At 37.6% G+C, this 19741-nt stretch overlaps 1 protein-coding gene across 2 annotated transcripts in view; it reads right to left on the bottom strand.

Annotated features, from left to right (window-relative positions):
* Positions 1–19741, bottom strand: part of LOC100262888 (inositol hexakisphosphate and diphosphoinositol-pentakisphosphate kinase VIP2) — a 34049-nt gene that overhangs the window by 12389 nt on the left and 1919 nt on the right. For both annotated transcript variants that reach the window (XM_010662706.3, XM_002282191.5), the window contains exons 5-15: positions 19276–19359; positions 17870–17933; positions 15055–15208; positions 14038–14108; positions 12398–12502; positions 11547–11639; positions 11049–11123; positions 2529–2614; positions 639–845; positions 456–555; positions 275–345 (exon numbers count right to left, since the gene is read on the bottom strand). In XM_010662706.3, coding sequence (XP_010661008.1) covers positions 275–345; positions 456–555; positions 639–845; positions 2529–2614; positions 11049–11123; positions 11547–11639; positions 12398–12502; positions 14038–14108; positions 15055–15208; positions 17870–17933; positions 19276–19359 — 1110 coding nt within the window. The remainder of the gene's footprint in view (positions 1–274; positions 346–455; positions 556–638; positions 846–2528; positions 2615–11048; positions 11124–11546; positions 11640–12397; positions 12503–14037; positions 14109–15054; positions 15209–17869; positions 17934–19275; positions 19360–19741) is intronic.

The raw sequence follows: 19741 nt of genomic DNA, 5'->3' as shown, positions 1-19741 counted from the left end.
AAGCCCAAAGTAGAAGAACACTGGATCCTAAGATGGTGACAATGTACTCTTGGGTTGTTCACCTATGCAAGACGGCATCAGTAACAATCATGTATTCAAGCAAGTCAAAATCTGGAAAAGATTTTTCCTTTTGTTTTTTTTTTTTTGGGTGGGGGAGGGATTTTTCCATTGGTGGGAAGGGGGTGGAGGTTTGCCTGAAAATGATTTGCATATGATGCAGCACTGACCATGCTTTCACACCTAAACCAACAATTTTTTACATATAGAGTGATACCTTGTGCGTGGTACAAGCATCCGTGTGGCATCCAACAAATCTTGCAACTGGATAGCACTCTTGAGTTTTGTCTGCAAAAGAGATCATCAACAAATGCACCATCTAATAAGCGATTACATAAATAAGAATATTGACAATACAATAAAACAAAATGAGAAAAAGATGAAGGGAAAGTAAGCACCTCAGATCTAGGCCTCCCCCCATTGTATTTTAACATCAAATTCAATAGCTTCTCCTCTGTGACTTTCAATTTCACCTTCTGTTTGGGAGTCCTATCACCACTGCCCAAATAAAACACAACTAAGCTGGGAGAGAAAGGTTACATCTTAATTTAAGTAAAGAAATGGGATGACATAGATCTTACTGACGAATAATAGTAATAACGCATCTTAGCTCCTCAGACTGTCCAAATGTGCCAATGATCCCACTCCCCTGACGTGTTAATCCTTCCGAAGGCTGGAGGGGTTCATTGACCTTCCAAGGTAAAGTTGGTGGAATTGTTGAAGAAAGATGAGGGGCCTTCGCGTCTATAAACATCTTCCTCAACACACAAGCAGCATCATCATAATACCTGTAGTTGGAAAGAGATACCGTGTACATTTTTACAACCAACACAAAAAATGATTATTGAAATAGTAAGATGAAAATGGAGTAAAGAATATATGTCAAAAACCATAATATGTGCTATGCATAGGTATTGAAATGCACGTAGATGTATAAAAGTTCTGGATTGTCCATGTGGACACATGCTTTTTCTGGGTAAAAGCATAAAGAGATGATATTAAATAAAAATGCAGTGCTCCATCTACATCCAATCAGTATTTCTGAAATTGAACCAGTTATTTTATTTTTATTTTTTGATAAGCAAGCAAGAAAATATTATAAATAAAAGAGAAGGAAGCTATACACCAAAGTACTCTGGATGTATACAAAGGGTGCCAAAAGGTATTGCCATAAAAGAGAGAGGACCAAAAAACCCCACTCCCTCTCTCATCTAGAGCCACCCAATCTACCAAATCAATTAAAGGCATTGAGCTTTCTCCTATGTACAAACTAACCCATGACCGAAGGCTGCACAGAAAAGTGTGTTTAAGTGCTTGAACTGTGTGCTCTGTACGACCTAAGATTATAATGAAACTGAACCAGTATGAAATAGGAAAAAGTCCAGTCCCAATTCACTGGTTCAACCAGCTGGCTTGTGATGTAAGAAAAAGAATGAGGACAAAAAATGGAAAAAAAAAAAAAGGGAGAAAGAATGATACCCTCATAATACTTTTTAAATCTTAAGGATGTCATTAAATAATGAAACAAAGAGCTTATAGAAGGTTAAGATATTTTATAACTGTACAGTTTTGGGAAAAGACCAAGGGCCATTTCACAATTCAAATATTTCAACCGCATGATGCCATCCGGCTCTAAGAACATTGCACCCAACAAATGTGCATGCAACAAGCATGAGCATAAAAAACACAATGCTAGAAAATGACTGATTCACTTCTTATTTCTATGACTCTCATATAACTATGAAGCATTCAAAATTATTGCTAGTATTTCATAAGAATATATGGATCACAATGTTTTTCCCCAAACTCATGTGTAACAATTTCTTTTTATAAAGTTTAATTGTCTAGTAAGATTAAAAATTTCCTTACATTCTAAAATTTTGATAATAATTTGATGAACTTGCATTTTGGCTAACAAATCAGAATAAGTTTTCTATTCCCTTCTAAAATATGCTATGTTGCTTGAGAACACAAATAATTTTATTTTTACTTTTTAGATTGAAAAAAGATCCTTCCCCTCTATTTACTGTAATAAAGATACTCCCACATTACAGGGTTGGCCCCTTTTTTCGGTTACCTCTTTTAGGCACAGAGGAAGAGAAATGGGGTTTGTCAGCAAGGACTAAAACTTTATTAGAAAAATTAAGAATTTCAGAGGATAACAAATTTGCAGGTAGAAGGAGCCATATTTTTGAGAATGCAAAAGCAAACATTTCTTCTTCTTCTTCTTTTTTCTTTTTTCTTTTTTGACAGGCATAAATCTATCATATTAACAGCACCTAACAAAAAGTCCACTTAAGTATTCATGGTGTATCCAAAGGCACCCAAAGGCCATAATCAAGGGGGAATACACAAAAAGCTACTCCTACCCACTACAATGCAAAAGCAAACCATATGCAGCAAAGTGAATGCAAATGCATAAATACAGTAACAGGGGTATTTAAAATGGAGAAACAAAAAACAAATATTACTTGTGAGAGTTCTTCACAAAACTCCATCCATTCACATCACAGACATATGAGCGTCCCTCACAACGCAAGAGATCAAACCCACAAACCTGCAAGCAATATGGAAAATATAAATAGAACAAAGACATAACATTTAACAACAACTCATCTCAATAAAGAAAGAATTTACAAATATATGTATGGTTGCGTTTGTGTTAATGATCACACCCCTACCTTATTTTAATAGGGCCACCCAATTGATAAAGAAAGAACATATGTATAATATATAAACATGTGTTAGTCATTACCCCTGGACCTTTCTTTATAGGCAAAGAGCTTTTATTAAAAAAGCACCTAAAAGGGAGGTCAAAAGCTAAGTGCATATGAAATATACAACAGTAACTATCACCCCAAGACCTTTTATTAACAATTTAGAGAGCTAGATTATACGTTCAATCATCTCATGTAACTCATTAGTCTGCCATAATAAATAAATATATTAATTCCAATTATAGATATTATTAAATAATGATAAGTTAATTCAAAATTCAATATACTAGTATATTTTTTTCACATATGAACACCACTTTCGTACTTTGTTATTTTGTGTTGTTATACTTTTTGTATTTATATTACAATTTTGGTCAGTACTTTGTGAGTGTGCATATGCATGTTTTCAGTGATGTTAACTGACAAAATCATGACATTTATTCAGAAACAATTAGCTGTAACCTAGTGGTAGGACTGGATCTCTGGCAAGGTTTTTGGTTTGGTACATTTCTTCTCAAACATGATGGAACATACCTAAAGGAGGCAATGCATCTCCTTTATCTGGAAACAGTTTGCAGCCCACGTATATCTGCAAGGTACTATAAAACCAGATGGTTCACCAAGGCAAACTGTTGCTCCAGTTCATAATACGAGTTGAACTAGATATGGGTAGGGATGGCAACGGAGCGGGTTCAGGACAGGTCGCCCCCATCCCAACCCCGCCCCGTTTATTTGAAACAATTCTCATCCCCGTCCCATTTAAGAAATTAAACGGGGTGGGGTGGGTATGATAAATTCCCATTCCCATCCCAGTCCCGTTTAACTTTTTTTCGAATTTTAATTTTTTTTTAAATTACTTAAATTTTTTTTAATTATATTAAAATAAATATATTTTATAAATAATTAAATTATTATATATTTTTATAACTTATTTTATTAAAAATATTTTATTATTATCTATATATTAAAAATAATAAAATAAAAATTAAATTAATTTAATTTAAAATTAAATTAAATTAAAATTTTAATTTTATATATAATCGGGGCAGGTCGGGGCGGGGCAGGGCAATACCCAAACCCACCCCGGGTTTTTTAAGAAATCCCCAAACCCGTCTCAAACCTGTTTATTAAAAATTAAACCCCGTCCCATTAGGGGCAGGGCGGGGCGGGTACTCGAAAAGACCCGCCCCATTGCCATCTCTAGATAAGGGGCTGGCCACCTGCTTGTGGTCCTAGTGACCAAACAGGTCTGGTAATGATAACAAACACACATGTACGCAGGTGAAAACATATGGAGAGAAGATGCATCAACTCACACCTAGTATAAGGCGTTGATCTTACAGCACTTAATAAATTCACATGGCCCCTGATTTGACAAGTACACCAGTGGATTATGCACCCTCCTAATGCAAATCATGCATGCTAACTCTTGTAGTGATTGGATATTGAAATCCATCCAGGCCATCACATTGTCTTTCATAAATATATTTTTCCCTCTCGCAGAGCACTATGGATCAAAATTGGAAGAGCTGCCAATGTTTGATCAACTTTGAATTTGGCATGCATGACATTAATGGGAGGAGCATGTAATGTGGGCTAGGTGAAACATGAACTATGGAAAAAACTATTGAGCGGTTTAAGAATAGCAATTCTTCCATCACCAGTTATTTGGGTGAAACATGAACTATGGCAAAAACTTATTGCATGGTATAAGAATGGCAATTCTTCCATCACCAGTAATTTGATCTCACAAACACACATTCCTGGTCAGACTGAGGCATGTTCCTTAGAAGTTTTGGCACCTTTATCATAAATGCAGAAAGACATTGAGTGGTCTTGTCAAAGAAAATAAAGAGACACTAGGCTGACGACACCACATAACCCACTCAAACAAAGCCTACAAAAAATAAAAATAATAATAATCCAGAGTGTATGAAATAAGGAGCACAAGGCAACAGGAACTCACTTTGCATGATCACAGTAAAATTCATTAGCAAATGCTGACAAATGGATAAAGCTTTGCTCATCCTGAGTATGAAAAGTCAGTGGTCTTCTAATGACAATTTTATTTATTTTATTTTTTTTTTATAAGTAAGCACAGAATATATTGAAAAGAGGTCAAAAAGCCACACGTATACAGCGAGTATACAATCTAGCTAAAGCCTCACAACCAAAAAGAAAAACAAAAGAACCCCACCAGCCCTTATGTGGAGGCTATCCACTCCAAGGAGCCTATAAGAGACAACGACCTCTCTCCACTATACATTCTCGCCCAACCCCATAAAATACAGACAAAAGAATTTTTTAATTTCTGAATATCTATCACCCCCCCCCTAAAAGCAAGCCTATTTCTTTCCTTCCAAAGGGTCCAAAAGATGTACAACGGTATAGACTTCCATATCTTTTTCCTTTTTTTCCCTACAAAAGGGCCCCTCCAGCTTAATAAGACCTCCTTTACAGTTTCTGGAAAGACCCACTTAACACCAACCAAAGCACATATCATATCCCAAAGGACTTTTGCCACTATACAATGTATGAGGATGCAATTTATAGTTTCCTCTTCGCAGCCACACAAGAAACACCGATTAGGGAGATGCCACCCTCTTTTCTGGAGCCTATCTAGCGTAAACACCTTGCCCCAAGTAGCTTCCCATGCAAAAAACAGAATTTTTGTTTGAACTTTATCCACCCAAATGTTGTTCTTCGGAAAATTGTTAGCCACAGAATTTACCACCAAGTTGTAGGCTTCTTTTACTTTAAACTTTCCATTTCTTCCCCCTTTCCAAAAAACAGCATCCTTTTCTAAAGTAGGATTGAACCCCCTCAAAGTATGAAGCAAATTACCTACCATATCCAACTCCCAATCATTAAAGCCCCTCACAAATCTTAAATCCCAATCTCCTTGGCCCACATTCTGATCCCACATTTCTTCTACTGTACCATTCCTATGAGCAGCCATCCCATAAAAGTGAGGAAACCTTTGGGACAGCACTGTACACCCGCACCAAAGATCATTCCAAAATCTGATTCTGGTACCATTCCCCATAGTAAAAGCCATATTCTCCCAACACCAATCTTTTTCCTTCATAATTTCCTTCCAAACCCCTACTCCAAACGTCCCATTAGCCTTTTTGGTCATCCAACCAAGTCCCTCTTGCCCATATTTCGCCAAAAGCACTTGTTTCCACAGATTTTCCTTTTCACAAGCAAACCTCCAAATCCATTTCCCCAACAAAGCTTTATTTAATGGGATTAGCTTCCTTAAGCCAAGCCCCCCCTTTTCCTTCTCTGTACACAACCTCCCAATTAACAAGGTGCACTTTCCTTTCTAAGTTTCCTCCTCCCCAAAGAAAATCCCTTTGCAATTTTTCTAATCTTCGCGCAACCGACTTGGGCATACAGAAGAGAGACATTTGATACAATGGCATACTAGCCATCGTGCTCTTAATGAGAATAAGTCTCCCACCTTTGGAAATATATTGACGTTTCCAATGCGCAAGTCTTCTTCTCATCTTCTCTTCCACCCCATCCCACACGGCTGTACTCTTGTTAGGAGCCCCCAATGGCAGCCCCAAATACACAGAAGGCATAGAGCCCACCTTGCAGCCCAATTCCGCTGCCATCTCCTCCATCTCTTCCACCTCGCCAACTGGGATTATTTCACTTTTCTCCAAATTGATCCTTAACCCTGACGCGACTTCAAACCAAAACAGAATCCAACTCAGATAAGTTAGATACTCCTTCCTGGCTTCACAAAAAACTATAGTATCATCCGCAAAAAGCAGATGGGATACATGCACTGGCTACCTTCCTCCTCCTCGGATCCTACACCCTGACAAAAAACCCCCTTCAACAGCCCTCCTGATAAGATTGCTCAACACCTCCATTCCCATCACAAAGAGGTAAGGGGAGAGGGGATCTCCTTGCCTCAACCCCTTAGAACTTGGAAAGAAACCGGCCGACACTCCATTCACCAACACCGAAAATTTGGCTGTGGAGATACAACTCCACATCCAACCCAGCCACTTTGATTCGAACCCCATCTTTCTCATGACTTTCATCAAAAACTGCCAATTTAAACTATCGTAGGCTTTCTCTATGTCCAGCTTACAGATGAGACCTCTCTCTTCCCTTTTTTGTCATGCATCAATTACTTCATTTGCAATTAAGGAGGCATCAAGGATCTGCCTACCCATTACAAAAGCATTCTGATCAGTGGATACTACTCTCTCTATCACTTTTTTGAGTCTATTGGCTAAAACCTTGGCCAATAGCTTGATGAAGGCACTTTGCTCATAGAACTCTTTAAACAGCTCCAAAACCTCCTCTTTAACTAGAGCCCAGCATCTTTGCCAAAATACCATAGTAAAACCATCCGGTCCTGGGGCTTTGTCCCCATTCATCTCCATCAGGGCACTATGAATTTCCTCCTCAGAGAAAGGGTACTCCAAGTTCTCTGCCTCTTGCTGATTTAGTTGCTCTAACTGCAGCCTTTCTATATCTGCCTTCCAATCTGAATTTTCCGTGAGTAAGTGTTGAAAAGCATTAACAACCCCTTCACTCACATCCTTCTCCTCAGTCAGCCACATCCCATTTATCTTAATTCTGTCCATATGATTGAATCTACGATGGGCAGCCACCATGCGATGGAAGTAGCCTGTATTATTGTCCCCTTCCTTTAACCATAATTCTCTGGAATGCTGCCTCCAATGAGTTTCCTCCAAAGAAACCCACTTAGCATAACTATCCTTTGCTTCCTTTTTTGAAATTGTTTCCTCCTCTGATAGTCTTCTCTCACTTTCCACCATGTCCCAGTGGTCCACTAGTTTAAGGGCAGCAGCTTTATTGTCTTCCAATCTCCCAAACTCTTCCCTATTCCACACTTTATGCTTCTGTTTCACTGCTTTCATTTTTGTAGCCAACCTAAAGCTAGCACTGCCTCTCACCTCTATTCCCTTCCACCAGCTATGGATTAGCTCTTGAAACCCTTCAACTTTAAGCCACATGTTTTTGAATCTGAATGGGGAAGGACCTCTTCTCACAGTACCACCCTCCAGCACCACCGGAAAGTGGTCTGAAACAGGCCTAGACAGTCTTTTTTGAAACACACTACTGAATTGATCTAGCCAACTAGAAGTAACCAAAAATCTATCCAACCTGGCCCAATACCGATTATTTGGCCCCCCACTCCACGTATAATCACCTCCTTGCAATGGGAGATCAATCAGGCCTAACTCATCTATAACCTGAGCAAATTTCGTCATTGCTGCAGAAATTCTCCCTTGCCTATTCCTCTCATTTTGAGAAAGAATAACATTAAAATCCCCCCCTACACACCAGGGTTCTTCCCATAATCCTCTGATTGCCCTAATCTCATCCCACATACAGTCCCTCTCATTTTTGGTGAACGGGCCATACACCCCCGTGAACACCCAAACAGCTCCATTTTCCACCTTCCTAAACCGACATGGGATAGAGAATTGCCCCTCCTCCCACTCCACCAGCTCCAGCAACCTTTTATCTCAACAGATCAGAATGCCTCCTGCCGATCCAGAAGCATCCAAAGCCCTCCAGTCTAAGAACCTTCCCACTCCTATGCTTCTAACCACCCACTCAGACATCAATTTAATTTTCGTCTCCTGAATACAGAGTAAGGTCTACTTTCTGGCTTCTCACAACAGCTTTGATTAATTTCCTTCTAGAGCTATCGTTTGCTCCCCTCACATTCCAACACAAAATCTTAAGCTTCATTAACTTCTACAAGTTGGCACCCTCTATCCTGTAAAGAACTTCTCTGCTTGCTTCCTCCCTCATAGTTTATTGAGCATTCAAGCCTTTTCAGTTCCCTTTCAAATTTTGTCTTCTCTAACGCACCTCTACTGTATATCTTTTCTCTTCTTTTTCTGATTTTTTCCAGGAAATTCAAAATTTCCTTCTCCAACCCTTCTGTCGAGAAGCCTAAAAACTGGCTAAATTTGGCCAGATTGCAATCCTCCCATCCATTCTCCCTTTCCTCTCTGGTTTCTTGAGTCACTGCCAACATTGACCCTCTCTCCCACTCCTTGTCGTTATTATTAACAGTGATGGCTTCGACCAAATCCCATCTCCCACCACCATTCTCGACAGATTTAATCATGCTCAGTGGGGTTTCGTTTTGTATTTCCTCACATGCCACCCCAGAATGATCGTAATACTCCCCCTCCGGAGTCCAATCAAAAGGAAGAGAAGAAAAAGACAGGTACCCCGAGGCCCTACCCCCCCTTTGAATCAGAACAGACCCATACCTCGATTCCTCTTCGATTAAAGCCCGATCAGTCACTGAGTGAGACGGTGCCATTTGCTGCTTCCATACGTCTTCCTTCTCCCTTATTTTGAGGAATTCAGCTTCTCTATTTCTTCCATCACTGAAATCAGCCCACGCCCAGAGGGAACCCCTCTCTAACTTACCTTTTCTGCTCTCAGGCTGGGACGGGCCTAAATATTCCCCCGCCAGTCCATTACTTGCAGAAAAATCTGGGCTCTCACCAACATCAGTCCACCAATCTGGCTTAGAATAGGACGGCCCAATCCCAAGCCCAGCCTCCTCAATCACCACCCCTTTTAGTTTTAACCCTTTTAATGGGCTCGAAACCATTTTATCCCCCCTTTGGGCCTTAGGAGATGGGTCCTACCCACAGATAGGCCTGAGTGGAGAAGCCCATCCACCTGATCCAGATCCGCAGGAACCCGGGCCCCAGACCCTGCTCTGGCCCGCTTACCAGTCCCATCCCCATCCGCCCCTCTGACCTGCCCATCAGTCTCGTCAGCAGACAGCAACAGCGCCTCGGTCCTTGCACTTTCCACCTCTCCAACGCGCAGGGTAGCGCGTGCCTCAGCGTCACCCCTAACCTCCTCTCTGTAGTTTCCTTTCGAACGGCTTCCAGATGACACCTTCCTCATCTCTAGCCTCACTTCCCACCAGAGATAAAGGGAATAACAAACCTCCTCCACCACTATGTCTAGCCTGCTCGGCAAACCTCCATTCTTTTTCTTGACTAGGATGCGAGCCCATTCCAGATCCACCATCTTCTCCGTCAGGGGGTCCATGGCTACAAAACCTCCACATTCGTCCTCCACTTTCCGCAAGATGGACGGAACCCATAATGAAACTGGAAGCCCTAAAATCTTTACCCATACTTCCTTCCTACTCCCACCTTCATCTTCACAACCACACCTAGGGCTTCATCGTTCCAGCCCCAACTGGACGCCTCCCACCCGCCTGCTTCCAGAGGAAAGAACACGATCGGCTTCACCCACATACTGAAACTCCAAAAGGATCCTGCCCTCTTCCATCCTTGCCAACCCTAGTTTACCCTGCAACCCCCAGGACCTTGCCATTAACCATCCTAATCTCTCCATATCCATACCATTTGCTGAGTCAGAGCTCCAGCTGCCTACAAGGCAATGCTCCAGTTTGCGCAGGTTGCCCCTGATTTCCTCTTCTTTCACTTCCACTCTTACCACTTCACCCCCCCTGCCATCCGACCCTTTCACCATTTCTGCGAACGACTTATTCATACTTGTTTTCACCATGGCCCTTTCCTCCTGCTTATTCTCCTTTTTGCCATTGCTTCCTACCACCTTCTGTAATATCTCCGCCATGAAGTTCCACCCCCCTCTCTCACCTCTCCCTTTCGGAATGAAAATATTAAACCTCCTCTTCTCCTTGTCGACCACCCCTAATCTAATAAAAAGACCTGCTTTGTTCTCGTCCCGCACCAGAGAATAGGTTCTCCCATTTTCCCTCCAATCCCTTTCCCATTTTCCCTTTTCCTCTGCCTTAATACACTGGTTCAGGCTATCCAGGAGAACTTCTACACTCAACGGCCCCAAACGGACCCAAGATGAAACCCCTCCCTTGCTCTCCTCAATAACGATTTGGGTTTTGCCCTGTTTCTCCTCCACCCCGATCTCGAAAATCTTTGACTCCACCCCAAATCTCCCCTCTTTCCTTTTTCTCCGACTTCGCTTTTCTTCTCGAAAACCTCCCTCATCGTCCTCGCTCTCTCGCTCCATCCTCTCTCCTTTCTAATGACAATTTTATGCTCATCATCATGGCATAGGCAAACAAAGTATGCGGTCAAAAAAGCAAGAAAAATGGAAACTAAAACAAAATCAAGTCCACTCACAAAGATGAAAAAATAGTAAGACTAGTAACAGCAATAAGTAACAAATTAGTGGTTACAACTTACAACAATGCACATATTTTGTTATTATGGGATTCAGGTTACTTACCGCTTGCCTAAAGGCAAGGCAAACATCCCTTGCCATTTGCTTCTCAGTAGGAGTCAGCAATACAGGATACCTTACCTGTCAAACAAAGTAAAAGATTTCAAACATGTATTAAAGGCCATTCTTTCAATCCCCATGAAAAATGAGGACTAAGCTGGAACTACTATCCATTCCCCTATTTCATTCTTAGTCATAAATTGCTCTATCATTGTCCAGGAAAATGTTTACCAAGAAAATACCTAATCTCGCCAACTAATTGTACATTTACCTTATTATTTCTTTCTATGGAACAGTAAATCATACTTCGCCCAATTTAAAGTTTATCTAAACATGATTCGTGGTCATTTTGCTAAAGATTAAAAACCACCAAGGTATATCATGATTGTAAGGTTAGGCCAAATGTTTTCTGGCTGTTCAGTAGATGTAACCACCTCCATCATCCAGGCAAGAAGATGTAGAAGCTTGGTTTTGTAAAGTACATATGAAATACATATTACTCACTTCTTTCCCATCGGGGTTTCTCATAACAACGCCATCAACAACAGGAGACTTCCTTGCCTCAGCATGTGCATATTCAGGGCCAACTGTATACACCTATTATAAATTGACAAGAAGCTTGATCAACTGATGATAAAAATAAAAAGTGAAAAATGAAAATGATGGAAAAGGCAAAAGACTACCATAGGCATTACATAGAATTTCCAAGTCAATTGTAAATATCAGAAACATGAACAATAAATATACAACAATGGCAGAACCAATCATTAACTTGAGACGATTGAGAGTGAGCAAGAAGTTCATAAAATTTTGCCATATGGACATGCCAAGAATCAGATATGTGGCGTATACAGGATGGCCTAGTTCTACATGTCCTAAACTTAATCATGCACTATAAACTCAATTCCCAATCATGTTTCTGAAACACTATAGACATCCAGAAAAATCCAGTCAATAAGAGGAAATGATACCCCTAAAGCAGGATGATTTGAAAAGAAAACAAGATATATTATTGATAGAAAAGAAAGAATTAAAAGTTACTCCATGCATAAAACTCATGCAGTTAAGTAATTAAAAGTTCCATTGCCTCATAACGATAAAATAAACTTCCAATTCACAACTTGTTTCCATCCTTTAAAATAATTGTAAAAAGTTACTCCACCTTTTGGCATATATATATATATATATATATTCCTTAAGGCCCATGAAGGGTTTTTGCTTTTTGGATTGTAGTACATAAATTTCTTGGCAAAGAATCTCAACAGAGCAAACTGTGCAGCTAGCTCATCCATTAATATGATCAAAACGAGCACAGATTTTATTCACCAAGAAATATAATCAATAAACTAGACAACCTTGACATCTGTTCCTCCAGTTGGCATAAATTCCTCATATATATAAGAGCCTTCACGCCTCACTCTTCTAACCTCTGGATGGAACTCACTTGAGCGGTTACCAACCTGAAACAATAATAAAAATTATATGTGTGTATGCACACGGAAGAAGTATAAGATGTATGGACAAACATTTACAATGAAAATAGAAGCTAAAAATCTAGTGAGTTATTACATATGAATAAAAGTATTACTCTAGTAATATTTTTATGCTGTAAATAAGTAAATGTGTTTTAATAATAAACAAATGTAAAAGAGGAGGCTTATCTTTAATAGCAGTTGAAATCTAAAGTTTAATTTGAGAATAATCTTGATATGTATGCTATTGCCAGCCCCATATATTCCTTCTATTTAAAAATTAGAAAAAAAAAAAGAAAAGAAAAGAAGGAGAAAGAAAAAGGTTAAAAAAAAAAAAACTTAGTTTTACCCTTTTTTTTTTTCTTTTTCTGCGTGGCAGTGCCTGTGACCATTAAAAGCAATGAAAAGAGAGAATCCAGAAGATGTAACATCAGAGTGTGGTTCTCTCTAAGGCTTGATTTGGTTTTCAAGATTATGGGTTTTGAAGGTTGTTTGTGGTATCTCTCACCATTATTTCAGATCTGGACGTAGCAAGTGTCTAAATAATTTGGTTTCTCCAACATGGTGGTTTGAAAGTTTCTGCATGGTGAAGAATAATTTAGTTGTAGAAGCATGATGAGGTACCACTTTCATTTTCTCCTGCAATTGTAATTGCTCAAGTTCCAGAAACTTTGAGAAAACTTTGTGATTCATTATTTCTAATACAGTGGACTACAGATTAGATTTGTTGTGTGGGCTTTCCCTCTTTATTGGAGGGTTTTCCACTTAAACATTGATGTTTTGTATTTGATTGTCTTTAAGAGCAATTCACATGCTACCTCTTAACTTTTTTATGAATATTTGTGTGCTTTGGCTTTAAAGATTGCAATTCAGGTATCTGGTATTTTCTTTAATTCATACACAGACTTTTGTTTTGACCCAAAAAAAATCTACAACAATTTGAATTTGAATTTCTATTAAAAACATTTTGTAAAAGAAACAAGAAAACTCTACAGCTCTCCTGAAAGAAGAGAACTAGAGTATGGCACCAACTACAGTAATCAGTTATGCATGAAAACATGGTATGCAATGTGGGGTATTAACCGTTAATCAGCTATTTTAGTTACAAATAAAATAAGAGTATTTAGGGATGGAAGAAAAGAAGGGATCTGGGCACGGGCACCATATTGTATAAACAGAATACCATATATAAATATATGCATCTTGCCACATCAGAAGCAATAACGTATTAGGACCCACCATGTGATGGGTCCAAATCACCATCCATAACTAGCTGAACTCAACTAACCTCAAATCCAGCATGGACTAAAATGAATTAGATTTGAGTCACATTTCAAAAGGTGACTAGCCGGAAAACAATCCTATGGTAGTTTTATGTTTTGTATCCTTTGAGAATGCCCCTTTTCAAAGATAAATGAACTACATCTGAAGTATATCCCACATTACATAGGAAGAAGTAAAGCTGCACATAACATGCAAGTCCATAGAAAAACCAAACAAAAGAAGCGCACAAACAATCTCACCTTCCTAAACAATTCCTTCATACCCCCACCTGCTGAGCTAGGGTAATATATCATTATACTATGATCATCCCCTTCACCAAACCATAAAAGGAGAGTTGTTATTATACATGCAAATTAACAAATTAATATCTGCACATGGATACAAATGGCACAAGTAGTAAATAGTATATAATTTTATGGTTGCAAAAACGGAATTGCTCTAGTTTATATTCAAGGAAATATTTAATTAACCCATAAAGTTTCATTCAAGTTAGCAATTGAGCAAATTAACACCTTTTTGGATAAAAGACAGTATGGCTGCATTAATAACAATGCATATACATGAGAAAACACTTTCAATAAGTGAATTTACAGAAGTTTGCATGTTTGCTTAGGACCATTGTTATGTTTGCTAAGGACCATTGGTCTTTTTTTTTCTTATTTTGATAGGTGAACTTCTGTCCCCATTGGGACCTGAACCTAGAACCTCCCATACACCTTCCCCAACCTTTTACCACTTGAGCCTAGCCTCAAGGGCACTAAGGACCATTGGTATCACCAACAGTATCCTCAATATTCATACAATTTGCAAGAAAGTTAGACAAATTTTTTTTAGGGAATTCACCCAACATGATATTATTTAAAAATAAAAAGGATTCTGAATTGAATACTTGAAACTGGTGACCATACCACATTTTTTCCAAAGGAAGCCAGATTTTGATTGAAAATTATTAGCTCCAAAATAAGGTTCACCTTGGTATTAACTCACAAGGAATTTTTAGTAACTGCTAATCTTGGCCAAGCAAGCCTACTTCAAGTAACTTATTTAGTCATTTTATCCCATGAACAATGTAAGTTGTGTCCACTTGATTAATGATAATCTAGTCAAGCCTAGAAAGCTCTATGCGTATTTCTTTGGGACAAGTCAATGCATTGAGCAAAAATAAGGTTTACAACATATCAAAATTTTTGCCCAAATAACTAGAAAAAACATCATAAATAAAACAGCTTATTGGCATAAATAAAGAATGAACTCACCATCAACAGGCTTCTCCACAAATGGCTTCCAGAAACGGTTTCCATGAACCTCAACAAAATCTTCTTCCTCAACAAAATAATCCAGCTCTTGACATGGTACTTCCCTATTGACAAGGGCGTATCTTGGAATGGGAATACCATACATTTCAAGACACTTGACTCCAAAAAAAAGGGTTAGTCTTTAATATTCAATTGCTAGAATGAAAAAAAAAAAAAAAAAAAAATCACACAAGTTTAACACAATAAAATTTAAAAAATAATCAAGTTCATGCATTATGACCATAATGCATATCAAATCTTCAAGAAATATATTATAGCTCTCTTTCAGGTCATTCCTTTCTATATTGCTTACAAGGAGTTCTCTTATCATGGCCAAGAAGTTGGCTAGGATCCCTCCCTTGCCGAATCAACAATGGAGAGGTAGGATAGTTCCTAGATAGACATTACTATTGTTCACAAGTTTAGCAAACTAGTCCAACCCAGAAAAAAGCTTCACCACAAATTCTACCTCAGATCATGGATGAAAATCTCAGAAAACTCAGATGAATTTTTGCCAAAATTTCCAGTTGCAGGGGCTACTGATATGATTTCAACAGCCCTTATTAATTGTCAAAAAGTTGGCAATATATAACGATTTTTTGCTGAAAATCACCTAAATATTGGCTGGAGGCTTTCCATAATGTGAAATGGCATTTTATTGCAATAAATTGGCGATTTGCTGATTTTATTGGTTACTTTTACTGAAAAATCAACCAAAGCCAAAATTGTAATAAAATCTCACTAGGAACTTGAACAATGTTCTCAATGGGGGAACAAAAATAAGCTCAACACTATGCCAAGCTTTCACTTATTTATTAGATTGCCTCACATTATACACTTGCCTATCAAAAAAAAAAAATATATGGAATAACAACATTGTTTACCTCCTCCAAAACCAATTCAGAGAATCAAATTTTATAAGTAAATTTTTTGTACCACGTAATCAATTATCTCTACTAAAATTCCATCAAGTTGTGTGTTGTGGATGTAAAAATCACCTTGATAATCTATGTAGCTAAGTTGTAAAGAATAAATTTGTAAATAAAATTATAGACATTTTTTAAAACTACTATACAGAAAAATAAAAAAATTACAATGCACAGATCATCGTAATGTCCTCAAGTACATTCAAATAGTGGTATTAAATATAAGATAATGTATTTTCAAGCATTTAAATTTAATAAAACACTACATTAAATATTTACTTTGGAAAATCATATTCGTTATCAGCATACATTCTTTTATTGATCAATGCCATTAATTTAAAAAAAAATAGTTTAATATGTGTGTCATTAATTGCTTTATCACTTGTCAAATTTTTACCCAAAATTCACATATTCTTTTGGTCAATTTGCCTTACTTTTTTATTTTACCAAAATTTCCATCAATATTGATATTTCTGTAAAATCCAACTACTGATATTTCTATCGACATCAATATTTTCATCCTTGTCTCATATCTATACTTTCCCCCCTACCTCCTAAAACTTTCTTTTTCATACCATTAGAGATTAAAACTAAAATTCACATAGGAAAAAAACAGGTTCTAAACTTATATAAAGGAAGTATGTGAAGTGAGTAAAACAACATAAGTGAAACAAGATACAACTAAGGCCCTAATTCTGCATAATCCCCAATTCCTACCCATGCAAAAGCATGCTCTAGGTATGAAACATTCTCAACCCCTAAAGAATGTCTAAATCACTCAAAAAAGAAATTTAAAGAAAGATTTGTTGAATGTCTAATTAAAGAACTCTTAAGTCTTCAAACATCTCGTAGGTTTCACTCACTGCAAATGTGCATGAGCGCAAAGGAGTCATCCTCCACAAATTGGTGCCTCTCTTCCCAGAAACTACCATGTCAACTATGTAACAAATCATTGACCTTACATAGGAGCAACCAAACGATAAAAGTAAAGAGAATAAATAGAGCAACAAATTGCAAGCCTTCCATAGTTAGTGAGAATATGATGTGTTAACTCTTCCTTACGTGCGCAAGCTACACCAAATAACTAGGAGGCCAATCCCTCTTCATTAGTAGATCAATGGTCAAATCTTTTCCATCGCCTCCGAAACAAAGACTCTTAACCTTTAAAGGAGCCTTCAAAGCCAAACTTTTTGCAAGGTTTCAGAACCATCTGAAGATAGTGACTTACAAAAAGACAAAATCAATAACAGCACCAATCCCACCACCTCTCCCCCACCAACCTTTAAGGAGGCTTCAAACCCCATACTTCTTTTGCAAGGTTTCAGAACCATTTGAAGATAATGACTTGCAAAGAGACAAAGGAGATATACACCAACCCCTCACCACCACCACAAACCCCATCAGCCCATCCCCCACAAACACACACACACCAAGACTATACATTAAAAGAAACAATTCTACCATTTCTGGCTCCCTATCATAAGAATTCCTCCTACCACCTTTATCAACAACTAATAAGTCCATAACCAACGGCAACACTAAAAAATTTCTGGAATTGGGCATTCTAGAAACTGTGAACAGGACAAATTAACCTGATATACACTGGAAAATAAAATGAACAAGTTGCAATTGATTCTTTATCACAGGTTTAATGTCAAAAAAAAATTTGCAGTACTAAAACAAATTGCAATTAAGATCAAGAGTTTCTTAATGAGCTAAATCCAGAGAAAGCTAGCATTGATGATAAGTCAAAAGATGTCCACACACACAAACAAAAACAAACCAAAAAAAAAAAAAAAAAACTAAGGACCTGAAGCCTGATTACAGAAAGGAAGGATAAGAATGCATACCTCATATACTTTCCTTCGATCATGAAGAAGGTGTTGCTGTTCCAATTCATTGACAAGAAAAGGCCTGAATGGAAAAAAAGGATAAATGGAAATATGCCTAAGCAACTTTTTCATCCATATAACTGCAAAGGATGGATAAACAGCCCTACAATCTTCTAAGTTACATGGTAAAAAAATAATAATAAATAAATAAATAAAATAAAAAATCAAAGATAAAAAACATTCCAAGATTACAAGTAACGCATTAGATCAAACAAATTAAAGACAGCAGCAAAATAAGGATGACAGCCCTCCAAGATCTTAAATCATGAAGTAAATCAAACAAATTAAAAATAAAGAGGACTTTTTCAATAAATAATAAGTAACAACATTGAATAAAATTTGGTTTGAAGAATAGCTCATCCCTCATACCCTATTTATCCTTTTTATATTAATGAATTGGTTGTTCCTATTTAAAAAATAATCAAATAAGAACATATTTTGGAAAGAAGAACAAAACCATATAAACCAAGCTCCTTTATGGGCAAAAAGCAAAGTCAGTGCCTTGCAAGTGTAATAAGAAATGCATAAATAAAATACATAAAAGTGTACTCAAGGATAAATACACTAGAACAAAAGTCTGTTTGGAAACTTGAAATATTTTCAAGGATAAATAAACACGATATCCTATCAACCAATGCTACCCTAGAGAAAACACCTAACCTAATGTAATTTCAGCACAGAAGTTGAACTTAGATCGAGCGCTTCAGGCTATGGATTATGTTAGTCCTGCTATAAGCAGAGTGGCACTCTTTATGTTGTCTTCTGATCAAGCCCAACCACCCAATGCCCTACTCCAATCATCACCCAAAACAAAAGCATGGCATAAAAAGAATATCCAAGAATGTAGGGACAGTTTCTGAAAAAGCTAGTCATGTTTACCACTGGTAACCACCTAGATACAGGCTCCATCATATACTGTATCAAACACACTACTCCATAAGCTATCTCCTTCCTCCCCAAATGTCCAAAACCATTTTGCCAAGGTTAGGTTTGTTGTTCAACACCAACATCAGTTTCAAAGTTTTCTTCCAATTCAATAAATAATACTAAAAAAATTATTGTACCTAATTGTTCTAATTTGAGTAAAATAAAGGAATAATCTTTGCTAAAATCAATAAGTCAAGTAAAGTTAAGAAAAAAAAAATTCAACAAGAGTTTCATGATGTTAGCATTCTTTTCCCTTGGATTTTATGGTGGAATGAGCATTCTAGATAGACCTAAAACCTACAGGGAATGTCAATGAAATTTTCAGGCTATTGTGATTCTTGAAAACCAGAAGGTATAAGTATACCTTAACAAAAATATTTAACTGCCTCAAGCAAAAAAAATATTAGTACATGAGAAAGAAAAAAGGAAAAACTTACTTTCTCAAAGCAGCATAAGCTTCAGCCTTTTCAAGAGGGTAGCCAGATGAATAGAAGGCAACCAAGCAATCACATATTGGCCAGCTGAAGTAAGCGAGCATGGCAACAAATTAGACATCAATCAGAGACCAAACCGCATGATTATGTTACAAGGACACCCTCAACTTATAAATAGCTGAAATCAACACCATGAATCTAAATAGTCACATTGATGACAGCATGCAGAAGTGTCGAAATAATATGTACAAACACAGAAAGAGAAGATTAATCCAAGTCTTGAGCCGAAGTGTTCCATGTTTCAAAGTATTTTTAGATATAACAACTACTGATACAACTGAAATCAAGGAAGTTCCCTTTATTCAAAAATGGTCTATGTACCATTTTCATTGGAAAAAAATAATATTCAATGTCTAGCAAGTTCTCCATTGTGATAGTGAATATAATCCCAGAAATGTCAGTAGGGCTG

This window comes from Vitis vinifera, chromosome 14 (assembly GCF_030704535.1).
Source record: "Vitis vinifera cultivar Pinot Noir 40024 chromosome 14, ASM3070453v1".
NCBI classification, from domain to species: Eukaryota; Viridiplantae; Streptophyta; class Magnoliopsida; order Vitales; family Vitaceae; genus Vitis; species Vitis vinifera.
Note: the sequence above shows the minus strand (reverse complement) of the source record. Positions and strands in the feature narration are given on the sequence as shown.